Here is a 26,029-nt window from a genome sequence, read left to right on the forward strand (position 1 = left end):
CATCAAAAAGTTTCGACTAGGTTTGTAACACGCCAACAGACGGCAGCACACAGTCACAGGGAGCACCTACCCTCATAAGTCAGTGTGCCAAAAGACTTTATCCTGTGTACATCGGGAGCTGTGCAACTGATGCTATTCTTACCACATCTGCAATTTCATCATGAACAGCAAGTTAGAACAATGAACAAACGTGAAATTCTGCATGAAACTGGGCAAATCTGCCACAGAGACGTTTGACACGATTTGGCAAGTTCACGGCGATGCTGCAATGAGTCGTTCGAGGTGTTTTGAGTGGCACGCGTGCTTCGAGAGCAGAACATCACTGGAAGACGATGAAAGATCAGGAAGACCTTCAACAAGCTCAACCCCCCAAAATGTCGAAACCATTCGGCAACTTGTGCATGAGAATCGTCGGAGAACACTCCATAACATCGGAACAGTCCAGGCAATCCTCACGTGTGATTTGAACATGCACCATGTTGCTGCCAAGTTCGTCCCAAGGATGCTGACCCAGGAGCAGAAGGAACGCCGCGTCGAAGTCTGCCAAGAACGCCGTCACCGTGCCGTGGATGACCCACCCTTCATGTCGAGAATCACCGGTGACGAAACTTGGGTGTACGGATACGACCCTGAGACGAAGCAACAGTCTTCACAGTGGAAGAGCCCATCTCCACGACCGAAAAAGGCAAGACAGGTCCTCAGCTCGACCAAGTGCATGCTCAGTCTTTTTCGACATTCGTGGCATTGTGCATCGAGAATTCGTTCTCAGGGACCAGACCGTCAATAGCGAGTTCTACTGCCAGGTTTTAAGGCGTCTGAAGGAGGAATTCGGTGAAAGCGCCCAGATGTGGTGCGCGAAAAACTGGATGCTCCATGATGACAATGCACTCTGTCACCGAGCTCTCCTCAGACGCGAGTTTCTCGCCAGAAACATCTCACTTCCGCACCCACCCTACTCGCCAGGTTTGGCTCCTGCAGACTTCACCCTCTTGCGGAAGATGAAGATCCAGCTAGAAGATCACCGTTGCGGAGATCCAGCACGAATTGCAGGTGCTTGACATGCTTCGAAAAGACCTCCAGAAGTGGCAAGAACGCTGTACTGATACGCAAGGAGACTATTTTGAAGGTGATAGTGTAAACGTAGATAAATAAAGTAATTTCTTGTAAACAGAGCTAGTCTCGAAACTTTTTGATACCATCTCGTATTTAATGCTTCCTGGAATGCAGGTAAACTACCAAAAACCATAGTGACTGTAAAAGCTAGACCAATAGCCTTGACTAGCACTCTGTAAACTAAATGAAAGAATAATACATACCAGACCTATGAATTGGCTCTTAGAAAACAAGATCACCTTCTACCAAACTACTTACAGGTCTCACAGTACAGAAGATCAATTATTTTATCTTTGCCAATCAGTCATAAATGGCTTTCAAGAAAAACCACCAAAGACGACAGCCATATTCTTGGATCTCACAGCTGCCTACGATCATGTCTGGAGACAAAAATTAATAAAAATTGCATACGATACAGGAATAAGGTAGAATGCATTAATTTGGATTTCAGATTTCATGGAAGGAAGAAAAATGAAAGTAAAAGTTAATGGAATGTATTCCAACATGCATCGAAATTGGGCTGGAGTCCCACAAGGTTCTGTTTTAAGCCCACTCGTATTTTTCATCTATATGAACAATATCCAGCTTCACATAAATGACAAAAATAGCATGCTATTATGCAAAGATAAAATAATTGATCTTCTGTACTGTGAATTTTTTCACAGTACAGGTTGTAATTGTGTATTTTTTCTATCAGTGGAGAAGATGCTCAGTTTTGTTTTTTCTGGCATACAAGCAGTAATCCTCAACAATCTGAAAAAGTCCTAAATAATTCAATAAAATGCTTAGAAAAATGGATAAAGGAACTTAAGCTACAGATAAACCCAGAAAAAACAAAACTGAGCATCTTCTCCACTGATAGAAAAAATACACAATTACAACCCCCCCCCACAACAAAATATATAATACCAAAATAGAAAACCTAAGAAAAACCAACTTAGGCCTAACCCTACATACTGAACTGCGATTTACAACTCATATTACAAGTATATCCAATAAAGCTCTTAAAAAGCTTAAGATCATCAAAAGGCTTTGTGGGACAAAGTTGAGTGCAAAATCGAAGAGACTCAAAACTACATATACAGCACTCATACGACCCACTATGCAATATGCCCCATCAATCTGGACTCCAGCTTCTAGTTCAAAAGAAAAATTTGACAGTACAATCAAGAATAGCAAAAATTATAAGTGCAGTCTCATCCACAAATAATTTAAAAGCTCAACAAGCGTGGGCTTCATGACAAAAAACTCTCCACAATTAAATTGACTAACAGAATCAGGAGCCAAAAGGAATAACTAGATTATAAACTATTACAAGATGCCTCTGGTCAACAAGGCATTTTCATCTGTACAGAGAAATTGGTGTATGACACAAACCAGGAGGAAGGCAGACTGATTTCAGAAGACCAACTTCTAGTCTTAACTGGCACTATGGGTGCGGTAGTGGAATCTTGAAGATCTCACAATTGTCTCCAAAATTTTTGGCAATGTTATGCAGCTAAATTTTAGGTTTGGAGAATTTTCTAGTGTTATATGAGAGGGAGATTATTTTCCATTGGATCCAGTGATGTATCCATGCCATATACCTAACCTGAGCAGATAAGACATTGTGTTCTGGGCGAATATGGCCCAATTCTTTAAACATCCAGAACATTTAAGTATTTTGTGTTCTGGATTATTGGAGGATGGACAGAGTTCTTGATTGTGAAGGTGGAAGCCAGTGGCTAAGAATGTGTCTATGGTGCTAGCTGCATTAGACAAGGTTTTGATAACAATATACTACCAAGAGAAGAATAGTGTGATAGGTGTGGCCATACCTTTCAGTGTGAATAGGTATTGTCTACAGAAAAGGATCTATTTGAAAGTCAGATAATTAATACCAAGGACAATTTTCCTTTTCAATGGTACAATGGATCCTTACCTGTTGAGGTGTGCTAAAAGCATTTCTAACATATTCCTGCCAAGTGGTCAAATGAGAAAACTGAGAAGGAAACCTATATCTGTGCCTTCAATCAGCTTTTCTTTGCAATGCAAAATAGCCAGTGTGAATAATGAAAGTAAATAAGACATGTTAGAGCAGGGATGGCCCACCTTTTACGTTCCATGCGCCAATTTGTTCACTTGCGAATTCAGATGTGTCGTACAACTCTTGTACCCTTAAAAACTCTCAGCAAAAATATGTTAATATAGAGGTGATATATTGATTTAATATAAAAACGAGATTCTCTCTATCTGTAACTCAGACCCAAGCACTTCAGTTCTCCTCGTATTTCAGTCTGATGTTTGTCTATTAAGATCATGTCTTTTATTATGTGAGAAAGTATTTTCACGAATAACGTACAACGGTTTTCCTGGCAGATTAGCTATAAACAAGAACTCATTTTTCCATCACTCACTGAATTCACACTTACTATCACCTTCTGTTTTTTTATTTTCTTGCTTGTTTTCTTTTGTGCTGTGATGGGTAACTGAATGTAAAAACAAGGCTTAACTTTCGAAAAAACTGCAAATGTTCACAAAGAACAAACAGAGCACAACTCCGTAGCCCACAAGTATCGCTTGCAAAACCCGCGACACACCAATTTTGCTAACGCTTGGCACCTCAGGATCAAACCAATGAATGTGTGAAAGATGTGCGCGAAACAATAAATCGCTAAAAATAATTACTAAGTTTTAACTTTTCTATAAATCTGTTTTTGATTAATACTTTTTGTATAAATAGGCTTACTTTTTTATTATTATCACTGGGATTAAATGTGCCACTTTTGGTGCATGCACCATAGGTTGGCCATCCCTGTGTTAGAGGGGATAGGAATGATGTGGTTTCTTTTAGGTAAACATTGGTGAATAGGGAAACTATATCAAAACCAACCATATGAGCTTGAGCATCATAAGGTTTAAGTTTATGGATAGTTTCAGGCCAGGATAAAACTAATTTGAGAGCCAAGTTTGAGTAGGGTTGCTGTCAATTAGGATGTATGTGGAATGATATGAGTAAGATCAATGTATTTAAATATTCAGAACAATCAAGTAGAACCATAGCATTAGCCTCATTTTCTTTGGACAATATTTTAGTTTTGGCACTGCTTTAAGTGCAGCAAGTTCTAAGATAAAGTTAGTTGTTAATGGCTGAGACTGAGGGCACTGATAATCAAATGTCCTTTACAGCTGAAAAAATATTATAGAAATTATCTAATTTTTGGATATCGTGGCCTTCACTTTGTCTCACCATTGGAAAGGAAACTCTTAGATAATAGTCACCAACTCACCATTGTATTGTTAGTCTTCTGTGGAGAGAAATCCTACTTGCAGTACTTCCATCACCTATCACCTCCCTCTCACTGTAGCAGTGTTACCAAAACCTTAGTTACTATTTCATATACAATTTAGACTGATCTGTTCTGATCACATTAGTCTGTCCCAATTTGACATTCACAACCCATTTTTAGCCAATGGCTTCATCTTCAAATCATCCCTGATTTGAAAGTGAAGCCATTTCTGCCTATCAGAAATTATTCATCTACACTAAGTAAGTACCAAGTTGGCAGACCATGTCATGAATATAGATAACTGGATCCAATTGTTACTTCCCTCTTATAACGATAAGAATCAGGTCTTTCTTGGAATCTGTCGTAGCATTAAAATATTCTCCAAACCTGAAGTAATTTGGCTCATACTGCCAAAAATCTGGAAGACAAAGATTTGACAGCCATCGTGTGTACCAGTTAATAGCATACAATCTGGCCTCATGAAACCAGTCTGGGTGCCTATGTTTAGTATTTCTTTATGCTTATGGAGATAATTTAGTGATCAAGGCAAAATATAATGTAATTAGCTAAACAAATTTAGTTCATTTTTAGATATCATTTCCATTAAACTTCAAAATGAATATCATCATCAATACCGAGATTTTATAAATCCCTTTACTTCTAAGTTTTCTAGCTAAATCCCCGGCTACCAAAACCGATTAGTCTTTTTGTTATAGTGCATGGGAAATTGTCAAGGAGTATAGCAATTTCAGCTTCCTACCTTGGGTTAGGTGAATAAATCCATTTTTTTTTTTTTTTTTTTTTTTTTTTTTTTGTAAAATAGATGCCAGTAAGATCTATGGTTCCAAAAAAACCACTGGATAAAGAGAGCATAAAGAGAAAGGTGATTGATTAAGTAGGATCATGAATACTACAAGTCATAAGAATGGTGACCAGTACAATGGGCAAGCTTGGAGGACATATTGCAAAAGTGAGATAAAGGATCACTTTGATGCTAAGAAACATGCAGGGCCAATTTTACTTTCCTTCTTTACAAGATTTGATGACAGTGAACTATAGTGTAGATCTGGTTGTCCAAGTTTCATGTGGAAAAGCTTCAGAGATAACCAACTGCAGTATACTTTCTATGAGGATAAACAAGCTGTTAAGTTTTAGGATGTGATAGAAACAAGTTACCAGAAGGGTTAAAGATGTCAATGTGACTGAAGCGAACAAGCAGTCACTCTTGGAGGATGCACAAAAATTGTTAGAAATAGTAAAACTAAATTTGGGGAGAATAATGAACAAGTGAATGGATTGCAAGGCAACTTCAGGTACTCAGGAATTTTAATCATAGGTCGAATGAGTAACTTTCATACAGATTCCTATGTAAAAATACAATTCGCCTGCGTATTTGAGCTTAAATGGGTGATGAACTACTTAAACCTTTTGGAAATAACTGAAGATGACTCTAGTTTGAAGACAAGAAGCCATTCATTTGATCTTGAGAACAAATCCCTGGATAAATTCACATGGTCTATAAGTTCACTATATAGAACAGCAAACATCTTAATTTTGTAGGCTATAACCTATAAGCATCTACTAACTAATGTTTTTAGGTATATTTGTGGTTTACTTTTCGAATTGTTTCCCAGCACAAATCCCTTTCTGAAACGTGTTTAAATATCTGCCTTATGCCTCTTCTACAGATACTTCTGTGGACAATAGTAAAATCACTAAAACAAGAGCCACTGCTAACCAACACCCTTTTACAATCCATCTTGAGACTCAAACCAACTTCAATGCCTCCTCCATTTCATCTACTTGTCCTTTGGAACAGGCTCTCCCCCACTCTGCCTTCCCTAAAGATTATAACAGCCTTCAGCTATTCAAGCAGAATGTGAACAGACACCTCCCTTCTATTTCTCTTGACCACACACACAGCACTAATGTGCTATGTCTAGTGACCTTTCATGTGTGGATCAGATAAAAAAAACTTGACAATTTTTTTTTTTACCAATACTTTGAAGCAAGATTTGCTGTATAGGACTATTTACTTTTCTAATTCAGAAATGGCTGAAATTAGTGTGATGTTTTGTTTCTGAAAAATCTGTTTAGGAAGTAACCTTAATGTGTTCTATAGGCAAGTTCACTTTTGGCCTCTATAAAAAGTCAAAAACATGCTTCAGGTAATATATATAATTTAATTTGTCTAAGACCCCCAATTCAACAGAGATGGGCTATTTTTTGAGTAGGTATTCAAATTGATATTTTCCCAATGCCAAGTCTGCACTGCAGATCTATTTTCTATTCCTTAAAAATGGAAGTCTTTCAGTTCCCTTTAAATCTTGAAACTACCAAAAATTGACCATTTTTAAGTCAGAAATGGCTCTCCTAGAATTGCCTGAAAAATTCAGCAAAGTTTATTTAGCAACTAGAATTTTCCCACACGAAAATGATTTTTTGAGCAATAAAAGATTACTTCCTAGAAAATATGACAATGAGAACATTTCTGGTAATAGAATTTACAGGGGGAATTAAAACTCTAAACTCTGAAGTCTAAATGCAATGACTAATACTAGACTCAGTTTAAAAACATTCAGGCAGTTATATTAAAAGCTATTAAATATGCATGCTGTGTTATACATCTGCAATAACACTGCTTAATGAGGAAGAAGAGATTACATTCACTGGGTGAAATTAAAGGGAGTGATTACAACCCTGAACTCAGAACTGTAGATAAGAACAATCAGCATCAGAAAAGGTGGAGCTAGCCTTATCACAGAAATGTCAACATTACCAAGACAATACACACGAGAACCTCCAAGTAATAACTCAGATGTCTTAGTAGATGCAGGTATAGCATTCAACAATAAATATTACATTTCAGGAATGACTAATTTCAGTTAGCAACTCAAATTTCAAGATTTGCTCAATGACTTATTTGCACTTAAGTAGGTGGTGGATTTCTGTTCAGGACAATCATTAACACCATGTTCCAATAAAGATGAGCCTGACACCAAATGGACAGAACTCAAGTGTCCAATGCACAGTGATATCTTCACACAAGTTCAGAATAAGGTATAAAGACAATGAAACAGGAAGCAATCACCATTCTTTTGAATAATAAAAAAATATAAAGTTAAAACATTGGGCAGCTTTCAGAGGAACTATTAAATCAAATATACTAATTCATGAAAGTTTAAAACAAGAACTAAAAATAAGGCTCTAAGTCTGAAGAAAACCAACTCAGCCAGAGAATTGCAAAGACCTTCATAGTTAAGGCAATTCTAAAGAACTGTTCTTTGCAAGTCAACCAATGTTCAAAAATACAAGAAAACTAAAATGTCCACATCTAGAACTCATGAAGACATTAGCAAGAAAACAAGATAAATGCTGTCTACATGGCAAGATATTCTGGAAGCTATTGAAAAGCTTAGAAATGGTGTTAGTGCTATAGAAGAATCAGATGAAGTTCAAAAACTAGAAAGGATACATGGAGTACTTAATTTTAAAGACAAATAATACAAGCAATAGAACAATGGCAGAGAAGTAGTCAAGAATGCAATCAGAAGTATATATCACTGAAATGTGGAAAGGTAGATAGAATAGCTATTCAAATCTAAATGCAGAAATCAAGATAGAAATTTCCATAGCTGCACTGTAATATTTCAGAAAACCCAGTTAGATCTAATTCCTAAAAACATTAGAATGAGAATCAGTTGTCCTATTGAATGTTCAAGATTTAGGTCAACATATCTGAGAAGATGCCAAGTTGTAGAAGAGAAACCAAAAGGAAAAATAAGCAGAGTTCAGGTCAGGTCAAAAAAAAAAGTGTGAAAAGTACCAGAAGAAAAGAAACAGCTGTGTAAAATGGGATATTGTACAGAGCAATATATACCTATTTGGGTAGAATTGAAAGGGTATACTAAAAGATGGTTTAATGAAAAATGCAAGCCAATGGTGTATACAAGAGTAAGCAGAATAACATAAGATAGTTACCTAAACAAAACAATTAACAGATGGCCAAGAGATCAAATGCATTAATTCAAGATAATAGAAGATTTGGATTTTGATCTAATGCAATTGAGTATTTGAGACATGCAAGATCTTATAATATTGAAGTCCTGATATACAATTGCCAGAAAATCAGTAAGACTAGGATCATTACATGAAGAAATAAAATCATGATACTCTTGGTATAGGGCATTTGATGGTTGCCTACTGTTAATATCCTATTTAGGGGGATACCACATGGACACATTTAAGTCCTTGGTTAACATGCAATTTAATCTATTACAAACTTTACATTGATCTGCCTCACAGATTAATGAGTTCTGATCACATGCCTGTTTACTTGTCATACCATTCTCCATATATACTTATTAGCCAAACATAACCACCTACCTATAATAATGTGTTGAGTCTCCTTTTGCAAAGAGGAGGCCATAGCATTATGTTCAAAATGACTTCACACAGTGAAGTCAATTTTTAAAATTCTTGCCTGGAGATTTTTTTATATATATGTGTGTGTTAAAGATACCAAGCTATTTTTATTCCTGGTCTAAAGCAATGTGATCTATTACATGTTGATTCTTCCAGCAAGACATTGCCATGTGTCACATGCATATGTTTTATAAGAATCTTTCTAAGATGCATATCTCAGCATTTAGCTCATGATCATGAAATCCTCCTGATTTGAATCCCATCTAACATTTATGGCTCCAATATTATCAGACGAAGACAATTGTATCAATCCACATATCTTGGTCTTCTTGCCAAGATGGCAGAGAACACTTGTTAAGTTTTCCTTTCTCATTCTGTTTAAGTGGCAATACCACCTGAGATTAGCTTTGATAACATGAGTCATTTCAGTTAAAATGTCAATTGCCTAATGCTTGGTTGCCAACCTTCAGGATGTTAGCAATCAAAATACCCAAGGATATCTGTAGCCTAGTCAATGTTTAGGCTGTAAGTGTAAATCCAAGAAACTGTTGCTTAAAGGCAGAATGTCATTAAGAACTGAATCCTTTTACAACTTAATATTTTAAAGTAGCCTGCCTTCAGGAGGCAGGTATCCATTTATAGGTGATACCTGCATATTGCTACTTATATTAATGTAGAATTCCATTTAGCATGGAGAGTTTAATATTTTAGAAAATTAGATATAAATACAATCAGTTTAACTGACCAGTGTATCTTGCATAGAAAGATTTTTGATAAAAAAAATTCCTTATATACTGATTTTACTGGAAAACAAAAATCCATACAAAATGCTTGATTAATCAGACATTTTTTTTAAGTTTGTAATATGGAAGTAAATTTAAGTGAATTGTTAAATAATATAACTGCCAAAATCCTGTTAAAAACAAAGAAAGTTAAGTGTAAATTAAATTGTGACAAAGGAAAGTTCCAGACTGATTAACTTAAGACCTAAGGCAATCAATATAGTGAAGGTCAAGTATATAAGAGGTTTTCCCACCTTAATGCAATGATGAAAAAGATGGCGAGTGCAGACCCAGGAAACCCAGTATGATTTTTACCCAATGGAGTAAAATCATAGCAGGACCCAAGGTCAAATGAGCAAGATAAAAGGGGAGACATCGGCCGAAAAAGGGTCATCTCAAGTACTCGGGTTGGACAAGATAGTCCTGGTATTCATCGAATTATTCGTGGTCATCAGCGGGTTTATCTTAGGTCAATCTTCTTCTGGCAGGTGGCCACAAAGAAAGATAGCCGTATCGATGTTCGTGGCCGAATAAGTTCGTCTTCATTCTGTTGTGGCTCCAGGTTCGGGAAAGTTACGCCGATTGAAGTCTGACACCCACGTTCCAGCCAGATGCCCGAAGTGAGATAACTCGTTTGAAGTTTTCTGACGAAAGGCAGTTCCGGAATTCAAGCCACCACATTTCCAGACGCTCTCAGAAATAAAAAGTGACCTCATCATTCTCGGAAAAAGGTACCTGTGTGCATAACCAAGGAAAGGAAAGTAGCAGTGGATAGCGATTTCAAGAATCTATCAGTGCAGACAAGACGACTATATACAAAGTAAGGTTTAATTTATTGTTTTTCACTAGAGGCGGAATTGTGACGGAGATTTCTTTAAAGTTTTTACGTTAGAAGTACTTGAGGACTGAAGGCATTTAGCTAATCTTTGAATTAACTTGTTCAGATGTGTGAGATAGAATAGCATTGATTTAAGGTGAAGTGTTAATATGCTTAGAATTGTTTATTAGCCAAGCCTGCCTTTTGTTTAGCATGTGTGAATTTGCCCTGTGTATGACTAAGTGATAGCTAAAGTAGTACCATAGACAAGTTGTATTAACAGAGAATTGTTTACTTAAGAGGATTAATTATAATTCCCAACTTAATTTGCTGCTGAGGTTTAGAGCCCAAAATATTTGTGTTTAAAGTTAATTTCCAATGTACATTCAATTTGCATGAATAAAATTGTTTTGTTAAATAATTTGCCTGATTCCTGAATACCAATGCACTGCTCATAAAAATCGAATGTGTGACCTAGAGTATTGAATAGCCACGACTGAAAGATAGAAATTTTGCATTGCTAAATTTAGTAACATGAGGAAGGTTATATGTTTTTATTTAAGATATTCAACTCCTATCTACGAATTTTGATGGCGCAGTCAAAAAACAAATAAATTTTCAGAATTCAATTTAGAAAAACGTCAGTAGTTCAGACAGAGATTGGCTCCAGCCAGAGGCAATTTCTTAGTTCTAAAGTTTCGTGCATGTGTAGAAGCATAATAGCCCTTGAGACAAGGGGGGGGGATTAAAGTTGAATGTGAGGACTAAAAATAAGACTAAATCAGGCAACGTATTTAGACAGAGTTACGACTATTAAGGTTAAAGTTAAGATAAGTGAAATAAAAATTTATGAATGAAACAATTGTAATAAAATTTTACAATGGCGCAGACAAAGATTTAAAATAAATGACACATTTTAATACTAGGCTATCAGCTATGTAAAATTATATTCTGTACTACTTTAGCAATTAACAATAAATTTAGTATCCCATGTCAAACAACTTATGCAGTAATCTGAGAATTATCTGCCTATAGCTGATAATTATAAAACTTAAATGAGGAGATAAACTGAGTGAAAAGAATTGCTAAAACAAGCCAATAAGTATTCAAATCATCATTTGCACGTATGGAATATTTATTTCAACCACAAAATTTACAGGATGAAAATAACTGTGAATAAAGGCATGGATGCAAAAAACCAAAAACAGAAAATGAACAATTTACAACAAAAACATACTGCCACTGGGAAATCCAATATGTTCCATTTTCTTAAATGCTACTGGTAGTGCTTTATGAATTGCATTAACTATTCCACCTAAAAACCTTGATACTTCATGATTTTGCAGGAGTAAAATCATCAAAATTTAAGCAGAATCTTTGCAGTGCATATACTTGATCAAATCGATCACACGGCAACTGTAACCAAATTCATTGTCATACCTAGAGAGGGGAAAAAGGCAAAGGAATTAATCTAAAATTACACAATATTTGTACATTTTCAGTAAATAAGAGTTGGTTTATCAACAACAATTTGAAAAAGAAAAACTCAGTTTTGAGACTTATGGTCTCAAGGAAAACTATAAATGTCTAAGTTTAATTTCAGTATAATTTTTTGTTATCAATATTAAATCAAATTCTTATCTCGATTTCTGAATTATCAAATTCCTGACATGCACCCTCAAGGGGTGTACAGAATATGATAGTACTACATGAAAAAAATTACATCATTACTAACTTCCTATCTACAATTTTCCTCCAAATCAGTCTGTTACTTGTCAAGACTCCAATATTATCAGATCTTATATTTCTATCATCTAAGGCACTTTGTACCGTTTCAATCCATCTATATCTTGGTCTTCCTCTAGGTCGTTTTCCTGCCAACCTGGCAGCGAAGAATTGTTTTGCTAATCTTTCCTCATCCATTCTGTTTAAGTGACCATACCACCTGAGATTAGCTCTGCTAACGCATTCCTGGATGCTGACAATGTCAAATTCTTTCCTAATATCCTCATTTTTAATATGATATTGCCATTGATGCCATCTGTTCACGCCCCTAATCTTTCCCAGGACTCTCATATCTGCGGTCTCTAGTCTTTGGTCAAGTGTTTTATTTCTGACCCAGCTCTCAGATCCATAAGTTAAAACTGGTTTGAACACTGTCTTGTATACAGCTAATTTAGTGTTCTGACTAATTTCTCTCTTATTCCATATAAATTTATTCAATTCACTTCCTACCATACCAGCTTTGTTTGATTCTGTTGTCTATTTCCATATTTAATTTACCATCTTCACTAAAAATCGTACCTAAGTAGCCGAAATGTTTTACTTGTTCCACAGGTTCTCCGTTAACAACGCACTTGACATTTTCAACGATTCTGCCTATTGTCATTGTCTTTTTTATTGCTGACCTTTATACCATATCTATTACAACACTTGTTAAGTTTAGTCAGAGAATCTTGCAGACTTGTAGTGGATTTATTTAGAAGTATAACATTGTTTGCATAAAGCAAAGAGCTGACATTAAACCATCTTCGTATACTTCCTTCAATTCTAACTGCTGACTTACAACTCAAATAAAGACTAAGTATTGCTTGATATAATGCCCCATTGACACCATATAACTGTAGCGTATTGAATAGCTTCTCTCTTGGCACCTTGTCATATGCCTTTTCCAGATCGACAAAACTTAAATACAGATCTTTGTTATATTCCCATGCTTTCTCGACAATTTGTCGTAAAGTGAAGATCTGATCCTGACAGCCTCTATTTGGCCTGAATTCAGCTTGTTCTTCACCAAGCTTTTCTTCCACAATTCTTCTCAAGTATACTTGCATAGATCTTGCCAGGAACACTCAGTAGGGAAATACCTCTGTAATTCTCACATTCAGATTTATTTCCCTTTTTATATATGGGTACTATGAGAGCTCTACTCCAATCATCAGGAATTCGTCCCTCTGACCAGGCTTTCTGAACGATGCAGTGCAACCACTATAACACTTTTATACCACCACACTTCAGCATTTCTGGTCAAATATCATCTACTCCTGCTGCCTTTCCACATTTCAAGCCTTTGATGGCTTTTTCTACTTCAAGTATAGATATGTATTCCTGACTATGCCTGTTGGGCGTTTTTTTTACCAATGTGTATGCTCGTTTCATTTAGCAATTTTTCGAAGTAATTTCTCCATACTCCAAGGATCTCTTTTTCTCCTTTTTTCATGTCACCGTTATCATCGCTAACTACTTTTACAGCACTCTTTCCTCCATTCCTAAGCTTCTTCAACAACCTCCTCCAGAATATCTTACCACCTTCTTGATATTTATTTTCTATGTTCTTGCCAAAGTCTTCCCATGACTTTTGTTTAGCTAGTTTTACAGTGTTTCGCTTTCTTACATTTATCTCTGTATTCTCTAAGAGGAAAAGCTGACTCATTTGCCAGGAACTTTTGATATGCTTTCTTCTTTTCCTTCACTGAGTCATTAACTGCCTGCGTCCACCATGGAGTTCTGATTTTTCTATCCATGCAGACAACCTCACCACATGCCTCTCTGGCAGAATCAATCAGGGTTTTCTTCAAGGCTTGCAACTGAATCCCCCTAGGTTCGGTTCCTGTTCTCAAACTTTCATTTTTTCTTCAATAAATCTTTGTGTATTTTAGTCTACAGTTCACATCTGAGAACTGCTCAACTTTTATTTGCTTTAAAACATTCTTACATGTTATTCTTTTCAATATGAAATTCAATTTTATCCTGATCAAGACTAAATAGTGATTGCTTCCATTTCAAATCCTCTGGTGTCCTGCACCAGGGAGAAAACATCACTATCCATAATAACATAGTCAATGAGACTTTTATTCCTTACTTCTTCTCTCCATGTGAATTTGTGCACATTTTTATGTTGGAACATGGTGTTAGTAATAACCAGTCCATGTCCTGAGCAGAAATCAAACAGGTATTTGCTATTATTATTTGCTTTGCTCTTTTCTCTAAATTTTCCCAAATTATTTTTGTATGTCTCACAATCATTTCCTACTCTGCTTTTTTGATCCCCAACAAGGACTAACTTTTCCTTTTTCATTGTGTCAGTTGCTTTTTCTAAAGCATCAAAAAATTCCTCCACTGCTACCTTAGTAGAACCTTCTGTGGGATCACAGGCACAAATAAGTCTCATTGTCCAATTCCCCATTCTGATATTTGCTCACATCACTCTACTTGAGACTGCCTGCCATTCAAGAAGATAAACCTCGTATTTTGTGTTGAATACTATGGCTACTCCTTTTCCTTGATTGTCATTTCCTGAGTATAACATTTTGTATTTATTGCTCAGAAAGATCTCACCAGTTTTTGTCTTTTTTGTTTTGAACTTTAAATTCTTATCCACCAATACACCAAGATCTCCTGCCTCTTCAGCTTCTTGTAACATAACCCTGCTAATATAATATCTTATTCTGTGGCGAGTATCCAGAGCGTGGTCTGCAAGCCCAGAGTGGCTGTACTTGTGAAACTTGTTGCTGTACTACATCCCATAGTGGATGGCATTGATTCCCCCACTTACAAACTAGCCAAAGCGCTCTCACACTATACTGGCAACACACCATCACACATAAAAAAACTCAGCCCACTTCAAAGCCAGTATAGAAAACCTTACACTCCAACATAATGGTCAGTTTTGACGTCTCCTTATTCACGAATTTCCCCCTCAAAGAAACCTTAGAGCTAATCCAAGCTAAATTTCCTCCTGATATCTCAGCCCTATTTCAGTTTACAATGACCTCAGGCTATTTCGTTTGGCAGGAAAAATTCTACAAACAAATAGAGGGGACAGCCATGGGTTCACCACTTTCCCCACCCTTGGCGAACTTCTTTATGGAGACTTTTGAAGAGAAAGCCTTAAACTCAGCCCCACAAAAACCTACCATATGGCATGGATAGGCTTATGTGTTCGTCAGACATGTTATGATAGGTTTCACGGTATAAAAGAACACAGATGGTTAAGCAAATAACTATTTATTAACGTAAAAGCTAATATTTCGCTGGTCTTATATCCAGCATCTTCAGAGCACACAACACAAAGTTTGTTACAAAGGCAAGACAACCACAATCCGGTGTAACAGTGGGGGCAGTATAAGTGATTGCAGCGTGCAACACAAGACTAAAGTACTAATATGGCGCCATCTAGGTAAAAATAAAAAATAAATAAAATAAAATAAAAATCCAAGTTTTGAAATAGTAGTCCAAATGATAAAAAATAAAATAAAAGTAATAAATATTAATTTGGTCTTAGGATGACTGTCTCCCAAATCTTTGGTAGATTTATACAGCCATACTTGTTAAGGTTTGGGGTATGTTTCAAGGCTTCTGCTGATTCCAGGAACAACCTCTGACTTGTAGAAGCTTCTGTGCATTACTTTTGTTTCTTTCCAATTGATCCTGTGTGCAGGGGTATCCAGAGCATGGTCTGCCAGACCAGAAAGTAATATTACTTTTATTTTTTATCATTTGGACTACTATTTCAAAACTTCGAATTTTTTTTTTTTTTTTTTTTTAACCTAGATGGCGCCATATTAGGACTTTAGTCCTGTGTTGCATGCTGCAATCACTTATACTGTCCCCACTGTTACACCGGATTGTGGCTGTCTTGCCTTTGTAACAAACTTTGTGTTGTGTGCTCTGAAGATGCTGGATATAAGAACAGCGAAATATTAGCTTTTAAGTTAATAAATAGTTATTTGCTTAACCATCTATGTTCTTTTATACCGTGAAACCTATCATAACAAAACTACCATATGGCTTCGTTACGTTGAAGATGTGTGTTCGCTATTTGTCCACATGGCCCAGATTCACTCCTCCCCTTCCTAGACACACTAGTCACCTGCCAACCTGATGGAACCTTGGTTTTCTCAGTTCATAGAAAACCCACCTATACAGGCAGATACATTCACCAACAATCCCATCACCACCCCTCACAACAATATGGAGTTAAGACACTATTCAACAGGGCAAAAATAATCTGTTCTAATGATCAGGCCCTAACTACTGAACTAAATCACATCCGTGACACTTTCTCAGCCAATGGCTACCCACCCCCCCAAAAGAATCCAAAACATACTTAACCCAGTTATCCACAACCCACCACCCCCTCCTTTTCACAAAAAAATTACTCTAGATCCATCACCATTCCCTACATCTGAAGCACCTCGGAAAAAATCAACAAAATCTTAAAAAACATGACTTGACCACCTGTTACAGACCACATAGAAAATAGGCATCCCTTATCCGCTCCAAAGACCAACCACTTCCCCTAGACCTACCTGGTGTATACCAAGTCCCTTGTAGCTGTAAACTGTCCTACTTTGGCCAAACGGGCAGGACAGCAAATATCAGAATCTCAGAACATAAGGATTACATCCGATTTCACAAGTACAGCCACTCTGGGCTTGCAGACCATGCTCTGGATACTCGCCACAGAATAAGATGGAAAAAAAGCCACAGTAATACACTGCAGAAAGTTTAAATATGAAAGACTATTCATGGAATCAGCCTCAGCCCTTAGGAACATGCCAAACCTCACCAAAATTGGGATGCATGAGACTGCCCCAAATTTAGGAAACATTTATCAGAACTTCAGTCTAAAGTCCAAGAACTACCAATATAGCCCACCAGGGGGCACCATCACGGACTTTAGGAAAACGTTAACTTCCTAGCTTCGGTTCTCATTTGCTGTTATGTAGTACTTGTGTGCACTTGTCTTTGTAATAAGTTCCCAAGAAGATGGCAACGTGACGTTTGCTGAAATATCGGAAAGTATATATTAAAGTTTATTTAATTTCTATTTCTAGTGTACATTGTCAATTCCTTAATTATTAGTAATCAAGTGATTTATTTCTAATTCGACTCTAATGTGCAAGTTAAAATTGGTCTGAACTGTCTTGTATACTGCTGGTTTAATGTTCTGGTTAGTTTTTTCTTATTCCACAAGTTTATTCAACTGACATACTAGTTTTTTTTTTCTTTCTATTTTCATATTTAATTTGCCATAGTCACTAAAAACTTCAGTTGAAATTTTCTATCATCTTGCATATTTTCATGGTCTTTACACTGTTGATTCATGCCAAATTTGTTAGTTGTTATACAACTTAGAAAATCTTGGAACTCATACTGGGTATATTTAGGAGCACATCTCTACAGTAATGTGCATTTTTGTCTTGCACTTCATTTTAACATCAAACCCATCTAATTTCCTTCAATTCTAAAAGCTGACTTAGGATTTAAAGTATACACTTTGTATTGCTCTGTATATTGTTTATCCCTCATAAATCTTTCAAAATACTACAGAGTCATTATATTCCCATGATTTTTCAACTGTCATAAAGTGAAAATCATAACTTTTTTGGACTGAACCCAGATTGTTCTTCTACAGTAATTAGCCTATTTTCAGCTATGATTGCATAAATCATACCTGAAACACTTAGAAATTGCACTGAAATTCTCATTCAGCTTCAACTTTTTATAGATGAGAACTAAGCTCTAAAACTTTATTTTTTCAGGTCCTCTGAATTATGCAATATAGCCACTCTATAACTTTTACCTCTGTATTGGAGCATTTGTTTTTCCCACCTGTTTGCATCCCTCTAGAATTTTTCAATTATTCTGTCACTTGTTTTCATTTAACAATCTTTCAAAGTAACTATTCCAAACATTTGAGTTAAGGATAGCTTCATTATAAATTAATGATGCCAAAAAAAAAGTTATATTCTTGGTTTAATACTTTATTCAAGTGTAAGTAAACAAAGTTTGCACCTGAACTATTTTCTGGCCTGGGCAACTCATATATGCTAATGACATCAGAATGATTAAACCAAAAATATAAGATGTCTTGGCATCTTTAATTTATAGTAAAACCAAGTTGAAAAACTTCAAACAAGGATATCTTCAGTTTGTCATTCTTTAACTCTTTCCTACATTTCTAAAGCTTTTTGCAATAGCCCCCAGAACATTCTGCCGCATTCCATTTATCTTCTATATTCTTACCAGAGTTTTCCCATACTTGTTTAGCTACTTTTACACATAGCTCAGTTCACTTTTCTCTATTCTTTTAGGGAAACTGCCATTTGTTATACTTTGTTGATCTTGTGCACACCGTGGTCTTATTTTCCTATCCTTGCAGACAATTTCACCACATACCTCCCTAAATTAATCAATGTTTTTTTCAGTTTGCCACTGAAAACTAGGATGTCTCAAATTCCCCACCCACTAATGTTTGTATAATTGAGACTAGTTATCTATAAAAGATGCTCAACTAATTTAAAACTTTAATACTATTATTTTTAATGATATTTTTGTCCTATTTAGAATTAAGTGATGGTCACTTCCAATTTCAAAGCCTGCATATCCTAAATTAGCATTAATATATTACTCATCGACAGTCAATGAGGATTATTTTCTTTCTACAGGAACCTATGCACATCTGTTGGAAGATGGTTAGTAATGACTAGTCCCTATCCTGAGCAGAAACCCAGCAGATATCATTAGCCTTGCCCTTTTCTCCAAAATTTTGCCAAGTTTTGCTATATGGCTGCTTAGCTCTCTAACAAGGATCATTTTTTCCCATTTTTTGGCACCTGCCTATTCTAAAAACAATTCCTCCATTTCTTCCTTAGAATCATAGACACAAATAAGATTTTGTCCACTTCTCCATTTTGTAGTTTGCCTATATAACTATTTGAAATTGTCTTCCAACTCAAGACTTTCTTGATGTTTGTTGTTGAATGCATCTTCCTTTCTTTGATTGATATTGCACAAATATCTATAACATCCTATAGTTAGGAAGATTACCTGTGTTTTTTGTCTCAGTAATGATTTAGTTCTGCAAGTTAGATTAATTTTATTAAATATGTTGATTCCTGTCTAATTCAAATGGATTTTTTTTCTTCTAATCATGAATGCCTTAAAGTAGCCGACTTTAGTGCATTCATAATTAAATACCATTCAAAGGAATTGGTGTAGTAAGTAGGTTGTATTACAAATCAGATGCATCTAATTTCCTAGAAGTACTATATTTTTCAAGTGGGATTACCATGAAATAATGAAATCCGAATTATAAAAATAATTCAAAATTTTACCAAAAAAATATTAAGTTAAATATTGTTTTGGTTGATATATTGCAATTTCAGCTATAGCTGGTTTAGCCAATACTTTAGTGGTGAGGGTCAGGGAAGATCAAAACAGGTAATATATCCAATAGTTTTTTTTTTCTTAATGTGTAGCTATAATATTAACTAAGGCAACTGGACTTAAAAATTTAATACGAACCATGAGATTAATTTCACGAAAGTTTTAGTCAAGGAAATTCCAGCTTTGGCATCAAAAATGCTGCTGTGGGTGTCACCAAGAAAATCTGAAGACACAACCTAGAGAGAAACATGTCATTTTCTACAAATGCTTTTGTAAAGTTCAATTTTATATTCATAAAAAAAATCAGTTTTAGTGATGTATAAACACTGTTTTAGATTAATAGATTTAAACTATGATAAGTGAAATATTTCTAATTGACAACAAGATCTTTTAAGGTTAAAAAACTAAAAACAAAACTCAAGTAAACAGTATTCAGTCTTTAGCACACTTTGCAAGATTTACTTTTCACCTCATAGTATAGCTTATTATACAGGTTGGTATTGATTCAGGTAATGGAATGGATCTATTGGAAATAGAATTTACTTCAATGTAGATAACTAATCACTTTGTACTTGCAATGCAAATTTATGCTATTTTGTATAGAGCAGAAGTTGAACTGGATTTGAGGTTGTACAGAAGTTTTATGAAAGCAATAAAACGCTAGTAACATCTTATAACCACTTATCCTATAGATAATGAAAAACAATGAAGGTAAAACAGGTAATATATCCATGAACATTTTCTAATATGTGTAGATATAAAGATGAATTTTACTTGAATGTAGTCACATAAAAATTGCCCTTGAGCAATGTCAATTAATTATCAGATAACTAAAAGGCTCTGATATAAGTAATTTTCAAACTATTATTGGCTAAGTCACAAATTGCCAGCTTATGAAGTTTATGCATCTCATTTCTGAAAGGTTGAAAACAAGTTAATCCAAGAACTACTCTGGACATTTCTCTGTCTGTAGGCTATTCGTTTAAAAGATATTCTTAATGCCAATAAATCAGCCATATAGGCTGAAATTATGTTAAGGAAAGCAATATACATGATACACTTTTATACAAAAAAGTGTCAAAGTTGATTGCTTTTTTTTTTTTTTTTTTTTACATCAGGGAAGAACAGTAAACAGCGAAATAAAAAAATTGCGCAAGAAGACTATTTGCTGATTATCAATTCACATTTATTCCTGCCATGCCAAACCATCTTCCTGTACCTTCTTCAATTTTAACTGCTGACTTACAGCTAAAATGGACACTATGTATTGCTTGATATAATGTCCTATTTGTAGCACTTTGAAAAACTTTCGTCAGGAGAGATTCTTTTTTTTTATTATTTCATCTCTATAAAGATTTTAACTCTGAGTGTTTAGACAAGGATTCAATTCCGATTGATGCAATGACTTTTTTTTTTTTTTTTAAGAATATCCAGAAAATCACTGATTCAAGACTAAATACACACATTTAATAAAACTAAAACAACATATACACTTAATTACATAACTACAAAATACTGGATCAAAGGCCTAAAATAAATCTACAATTTAAAGATTTTCTTATCCAAAAATATTAAATCCACCCATTCTCTGACTTATTCTATTACTGGATTGTTTAACATGCACTTATGTCTACCAGACTAAACACCTTGTTTTCACAATAAAATGTTTATAGTTTCTTTGTTAGTACCTTTTCCATAAAATTCATAGTTTCTTTGTTAGTACCTTTTCCATAAAATTCATAGTTTCTTTGTTTATACCTTTTCCATAAAATTCATAGTTTCTTTGTTTATACCTTTTCCAAAAATATAAAATGTTATTTTCCATAGGATCCTTTTTTTCTCCCTTACAATATTATTCTTCCTGTCTCACTGAAGTATAAATATTTACCTCTTGCAGTTCTATTTGATGTACAATTCATAAACATAAGTTGAGCTCTTCAATGTTAAGCAACTTTTACAGTTTCAAATTTCACTAAATGCTTTTTCCATAGAAATACAGTGTCCTTAAGACAGAAGATGAAATTTTCCATTCAGCATTTCCTCAAACATTCAATTAGAATGCTTACTGCAATATCTTTTATTTACTAAATACTTGCTGACAGTCTCAACTTCTCCAGTTTAAAGACTCATAGTTCTAATATTCCTTTTTGGAATCTTGTATTAATATTCTCCCGACTGTCATGCAAAACTTAAAACTTCCCAAGAACAAAATTTCACCAGTCTGCATTCTTAAACTTCATTAGCTCTCATTTTCCTTGTTACCCGTCAATCACCCATCAAACTGCTCAGTGAGCATACACACTCCATGTAAATGGCAAGCGAAAAGTTAAGTATAATGACCAACAAGTCTCACTTAGCATAATGAGAATGTCTTTTCAAATACTTGATCATTTTAAATTACAATAAAAAAAATTGAAAGTGACAGCTATCAAAATCTAGTAAGTACATAAATTTTTCAAATGGTTTACATTTTATTTTGACAAGAATAATATCAATAATGGGCATATCACAAGTGCCGATAATACGTGTTACGAAACCAAAACTAATAATATACTAACAATTGTAAAAATATTCATAATTTTAAATTATGATTATTTTTACACTTTTCTCTTGGCTCCTTGTCATGCCTTTTCCAGATCAACAAAACTTAAATACAAATCCCTGTTATATTACCAAGATTTAACTATTGGTCTAAGTGACAATCCAATATAATGGATAACTTTTATTTGTCCTGAATCCAGCTTGTTCACCACTAAGCTTCCTGTCTACAATTTTTTAGCTGTTTCTGATGTATATATTTTTGTATAAATCTTGCCAGGAATACTCAGTAAGGAAATACCTCTATAATTTTCATTCATTTTTATATATGACTATTATGAGAGCTCTGTTCCAATCTGGAATTTGATTCTCTGACCAGGCCTTCTGAATTATGCAATGCAGCTACTGAAAAACTTTCATACCTCCAATATTTGAGCATTTCTGGCCAAATTTCATCTAATCCAGATGCTTTTCTACATTTCAGGCTTTTTCTACTTCAAGTATGGATATGTATTCCTGACTGCATTTCTGCAGGAAGTTTTCTACTATCATGCTGACAATGCTTGTTTCATTTAGCAGTCTTTTAAAGTAATTACTCTAGAGAGTTCTTCAGTTTTTACATCTTTATGATTCAATTCCTTTTTAGGAATTAAGTTTAACTTCTGAACATTTTCCTAGATTTTTTGTGGTTGTTTCGTTATTTCTTACCAGAGCTATTCCATAATTGTTTAGCTATTTTGTACTGCATTATGAGAATATGCAAGCCACATGCGAATAAAATATTATCATATCGCTCTGAAGTCATGACATGTTATAAAAGATCCACTAAGGAAGCTGTGAAATATGCTCTTGACAGAAAGCTAAATATCCAACTTTTTTGTTTTTTCTTCATGTTGAGCCCATACACAAGAGGTTGGTAGAGCAACCTATAGTACATTAGTACCGTGTATGGGTTAGGAAAGAAGGTACTTGTTAACATTGGAGTTGAATGACTGTCATATTCCTCAGGGAGCACATAAAGGGGAAGACTGTTCCATAGTATGGCAGTTGCAGGGATGAAGAAAATTCTGTGGGTTTCAAGGTGCACTGTGTAGGGATTTTGAGCAGCAGCTGCACATGTTCCAACAAGCTTAGTACTAAATGGGAGAATTATTGATGCTATTTTGGATGAACATTTTCCATGGAAATATTTGTAGAAAACAGTGTAGAGACGGATTGTCTGTGCGAAAGTGGGGCGAGTAAGTTAGTAAGAGATGGGTCATTAATAAGTCTGATTGCTCTCCTCTGTATTGAATCAAGCATTTTGAGGGAGCTTTTGGGGGCTCTCCACCCCATGTGTGGGAGCAGTCAGGCCCGGCTGGTGGCGTGTGCAATATACACAGGCTCCGCAGAAGAAAAGGTGCCTAAAAGATGTCAAAAAATATGAGATAGGAGTACGAACAACGTTTGTTGTTCGTACTCGTTATGATTAAATGAACAACGAATGGTACATATAATTATGAATGTACGTCATCTTCCATTCAGGCCCTTTCAGATCTTCCCAGAAACAAACAAATAAATTCTGAAATTGTATCCTAGACCCGATTATATCACTAATTTTTGATTAAAATTTACGAAAATATACCTAAAATAGTTCTTTATTTTTTGATGTATCGTAAATCAACTTATGATTAATTGTTGAGTTCCGTGTAAGGGCCAGACCACATGCATCCGATCCGATTAAAATCCAGATACTAGACAAAAAAAATCAATTTGAAAAAGATTCACTTACACATATAACAGCAGAATCAATCACATCAAAATTAGATAGTTTTGAATTCATTTGTGGATTAATGATCTGGCACGACGTACTTACAGAAATCAATTGTACAAGCAAGTTGTTACAATCACAAAGCATAAATGTAAAATCAGCAGCAAATGTGTTGAAAAGGACAACTGAATTTCTCATTTCCCATAACACTGAAGATTCCTTCGAGAATTATTTCCCAAGCAAAATGCATCGCAATAGATGCGGATTTAACAGATGATTTTAGTCCTGAGTTAGATAATTGGATCCGAAAGAGAAATTCTTTGATGAGAAACCAGATACCCAGGAGCCCGTTGATGCAAAAAGAAATTCAAAACCAAATTTGACATTTTTGTTCACAACAGCAATTACTTCAATGAAGGAGTGTTTTGGAACCCTTTGAATTTTTGTACAACATTACAGAACGTGATAACATGGAAGACCAGCAATTGGAAGAAAAATGTAGTTCATTAGAAAAAGCATTAAGTGACAAAGAAAACAAGGACACTGAAACAGAAGAACTGCAAATAGAGCTGAAATTATTATCTAGAAAAATTGAAGAAAATAATACACCAGAAATGGTTTTGAAGTGGATTTATAACAACACCTTCAAGAACTCTTTGCAAATTCACTGATTGCATTGAGAATACTATTGACTTTGCCCGTTTCAGTTGCAAAGGGAGAGAGAACATTTTCTAAATTACAATTAATAAAGAACTACCTGCGATCAAGCATGAGTCAAGAAAAACTAAATGGTTTGGCACTAATTTCAATAGAAAATAATACTGCTCAGTATCAACAGTGATGTACTGCAACAGGATTTCGCTAAAATGAAAGCCAGACAAGTCCCTTTTAGCAAAATTAATGTAAAGAATATTTCAATAAATCTTTTAACTTTATATTACTATTTTATATTATTTTGAAAATTATATAACTTGAAAAAATTTGTATAAGCAGGACTAATCTATAGGTAACATTATACTGTAAAGCGGTTTTCATATTGCCTGTTCGTTTTATTCACACTTTATTCAAAAAAAAACTTTTTTGGAAAGGTGCCAAACATTAATCGCACACACAAGAAAAATACTATGCGCCGGTCCTGGGAGCAGTATTCGATGGTTGGGCAAATTTGTGAGTTATATAAGGTTAACAGCTGTTCATGGGTGAAGTAATGTCTTGAGCAAAAGAAATCCTAGTTTTTTTTAGAAGCTGAAGATGCAATGGTTATGTGTATATGCCAGGAGATTCTTGTGGTCAGGGCAATTCCAAGAAGAGAAATCACAGATTATCTGAAAATTTGGGTATTGTCAAAAATAATAGTGGGAGAATTTTATTTATTTTTAATGAGAAAGTATTAGGTTTTATTAGCATTGAAATTGACTAGGTTATCTGAACCCCATTGGAAGATGGCTTGGAGATCTGAATTGAGGGCAGTGGTGGTTGCTGTTCTATAGGTTGAGGTGAGTTGTGTGAAGTCAGGTTTATCAAAAGAAAGGGAGGAGTACAATGTGCTGTCGTCTGCAAAACTGTATTGGGTTGGAGGTAATCTGAAGTAGGTCATTAATATATAGTAGGGAGGACAGAACCTTGAGGAACCCCAGCATCAGTTAAATGGTGAGAGAATAAGGAGCCAACCACCACCACACAGTGTGCATCCAGACAGAAAGCTGGCAATCCAACTTCAGATAGACCAAATGATGGCAGCTTGCTTAATAAACTCTTGTGCCAGACAAGGTCAAACACCTTGGAGATAAAGTCCAACTGCTTGTGATTCGCCAAATTTTTCCATGGCATTTGTCCAGAGATGGGTGACATATGTGGACAGATCTGTTGATCAGCAATGACAGAATCCATACTGGCAATCATTTATTAGACAGGTAGCTTCAAGGTAGTGTAGGAGTTGAGAATTGATTGTTTCCATTACTTTAGACAGGACTGAAGTGAGCGAGATGGGGCGATAGTTGGATGGCAGTGACTTCTTGGGAATGGGTTGAACATAGGCCAGTTTCCAGTTTGTGGGATAGATTCCAGTTGAGTAAGCGACATAGGACAGTTCTGGTGCACAAACCTTCAGGACAATTGGAGGAATGCCATCAGACATGTCTAATTTGGACAGTATTTTACT

At 35.2% G+C, this 26,029-nt stretch overlaps 1 protein-coding gene across 1 annotated transcript in view; it reads right to left on the reverse strand.

Annotated features, from left to right (window-relative positions):
- Positions 1-11,505: 11,505 nt before the first annotated feature.
- Positions 11,506-26,029, reverse strand: part of LOC150107756 (glyceraldehyde-3-phosphate dehydrogenase 2-like) — a 45,852-nt gene continuing 31,328 nt past the window's right edge. Inside the window, exons 10-11 of the mRNA XM_090392035.1 lie at positions 19,719-19,816; positions 11,506-11,846 (exon numbers count right to left, since the gene is read on the reverse strand). Coding sequence (XP_090248161.1) covers positions 11,771-11,846; positions 19,719-19,816 — 174 coding nt within the window. The 3' untranslated portion in view covers positions 11,506-11,770. The remainder of the gene's footprint in view (positions 11,847-19,718; positions 19,817-26,029) is intronic.

This window comes from Typopeltis vanoorti, chromosome 4 (genome assembly GCF_054136105.1).
Source record: "Typopeltis vanoorti isolate ZY-2024b chromosome 4, IOZ_Tvanoo_1.0, whole genome shotgun sequence".
NCBI lineage: Eukaryota > Metazoa > Arthropoda > Arachnida > Uropygi > Thelyphonidae > Typopeltis > Typopeltis vanoorti.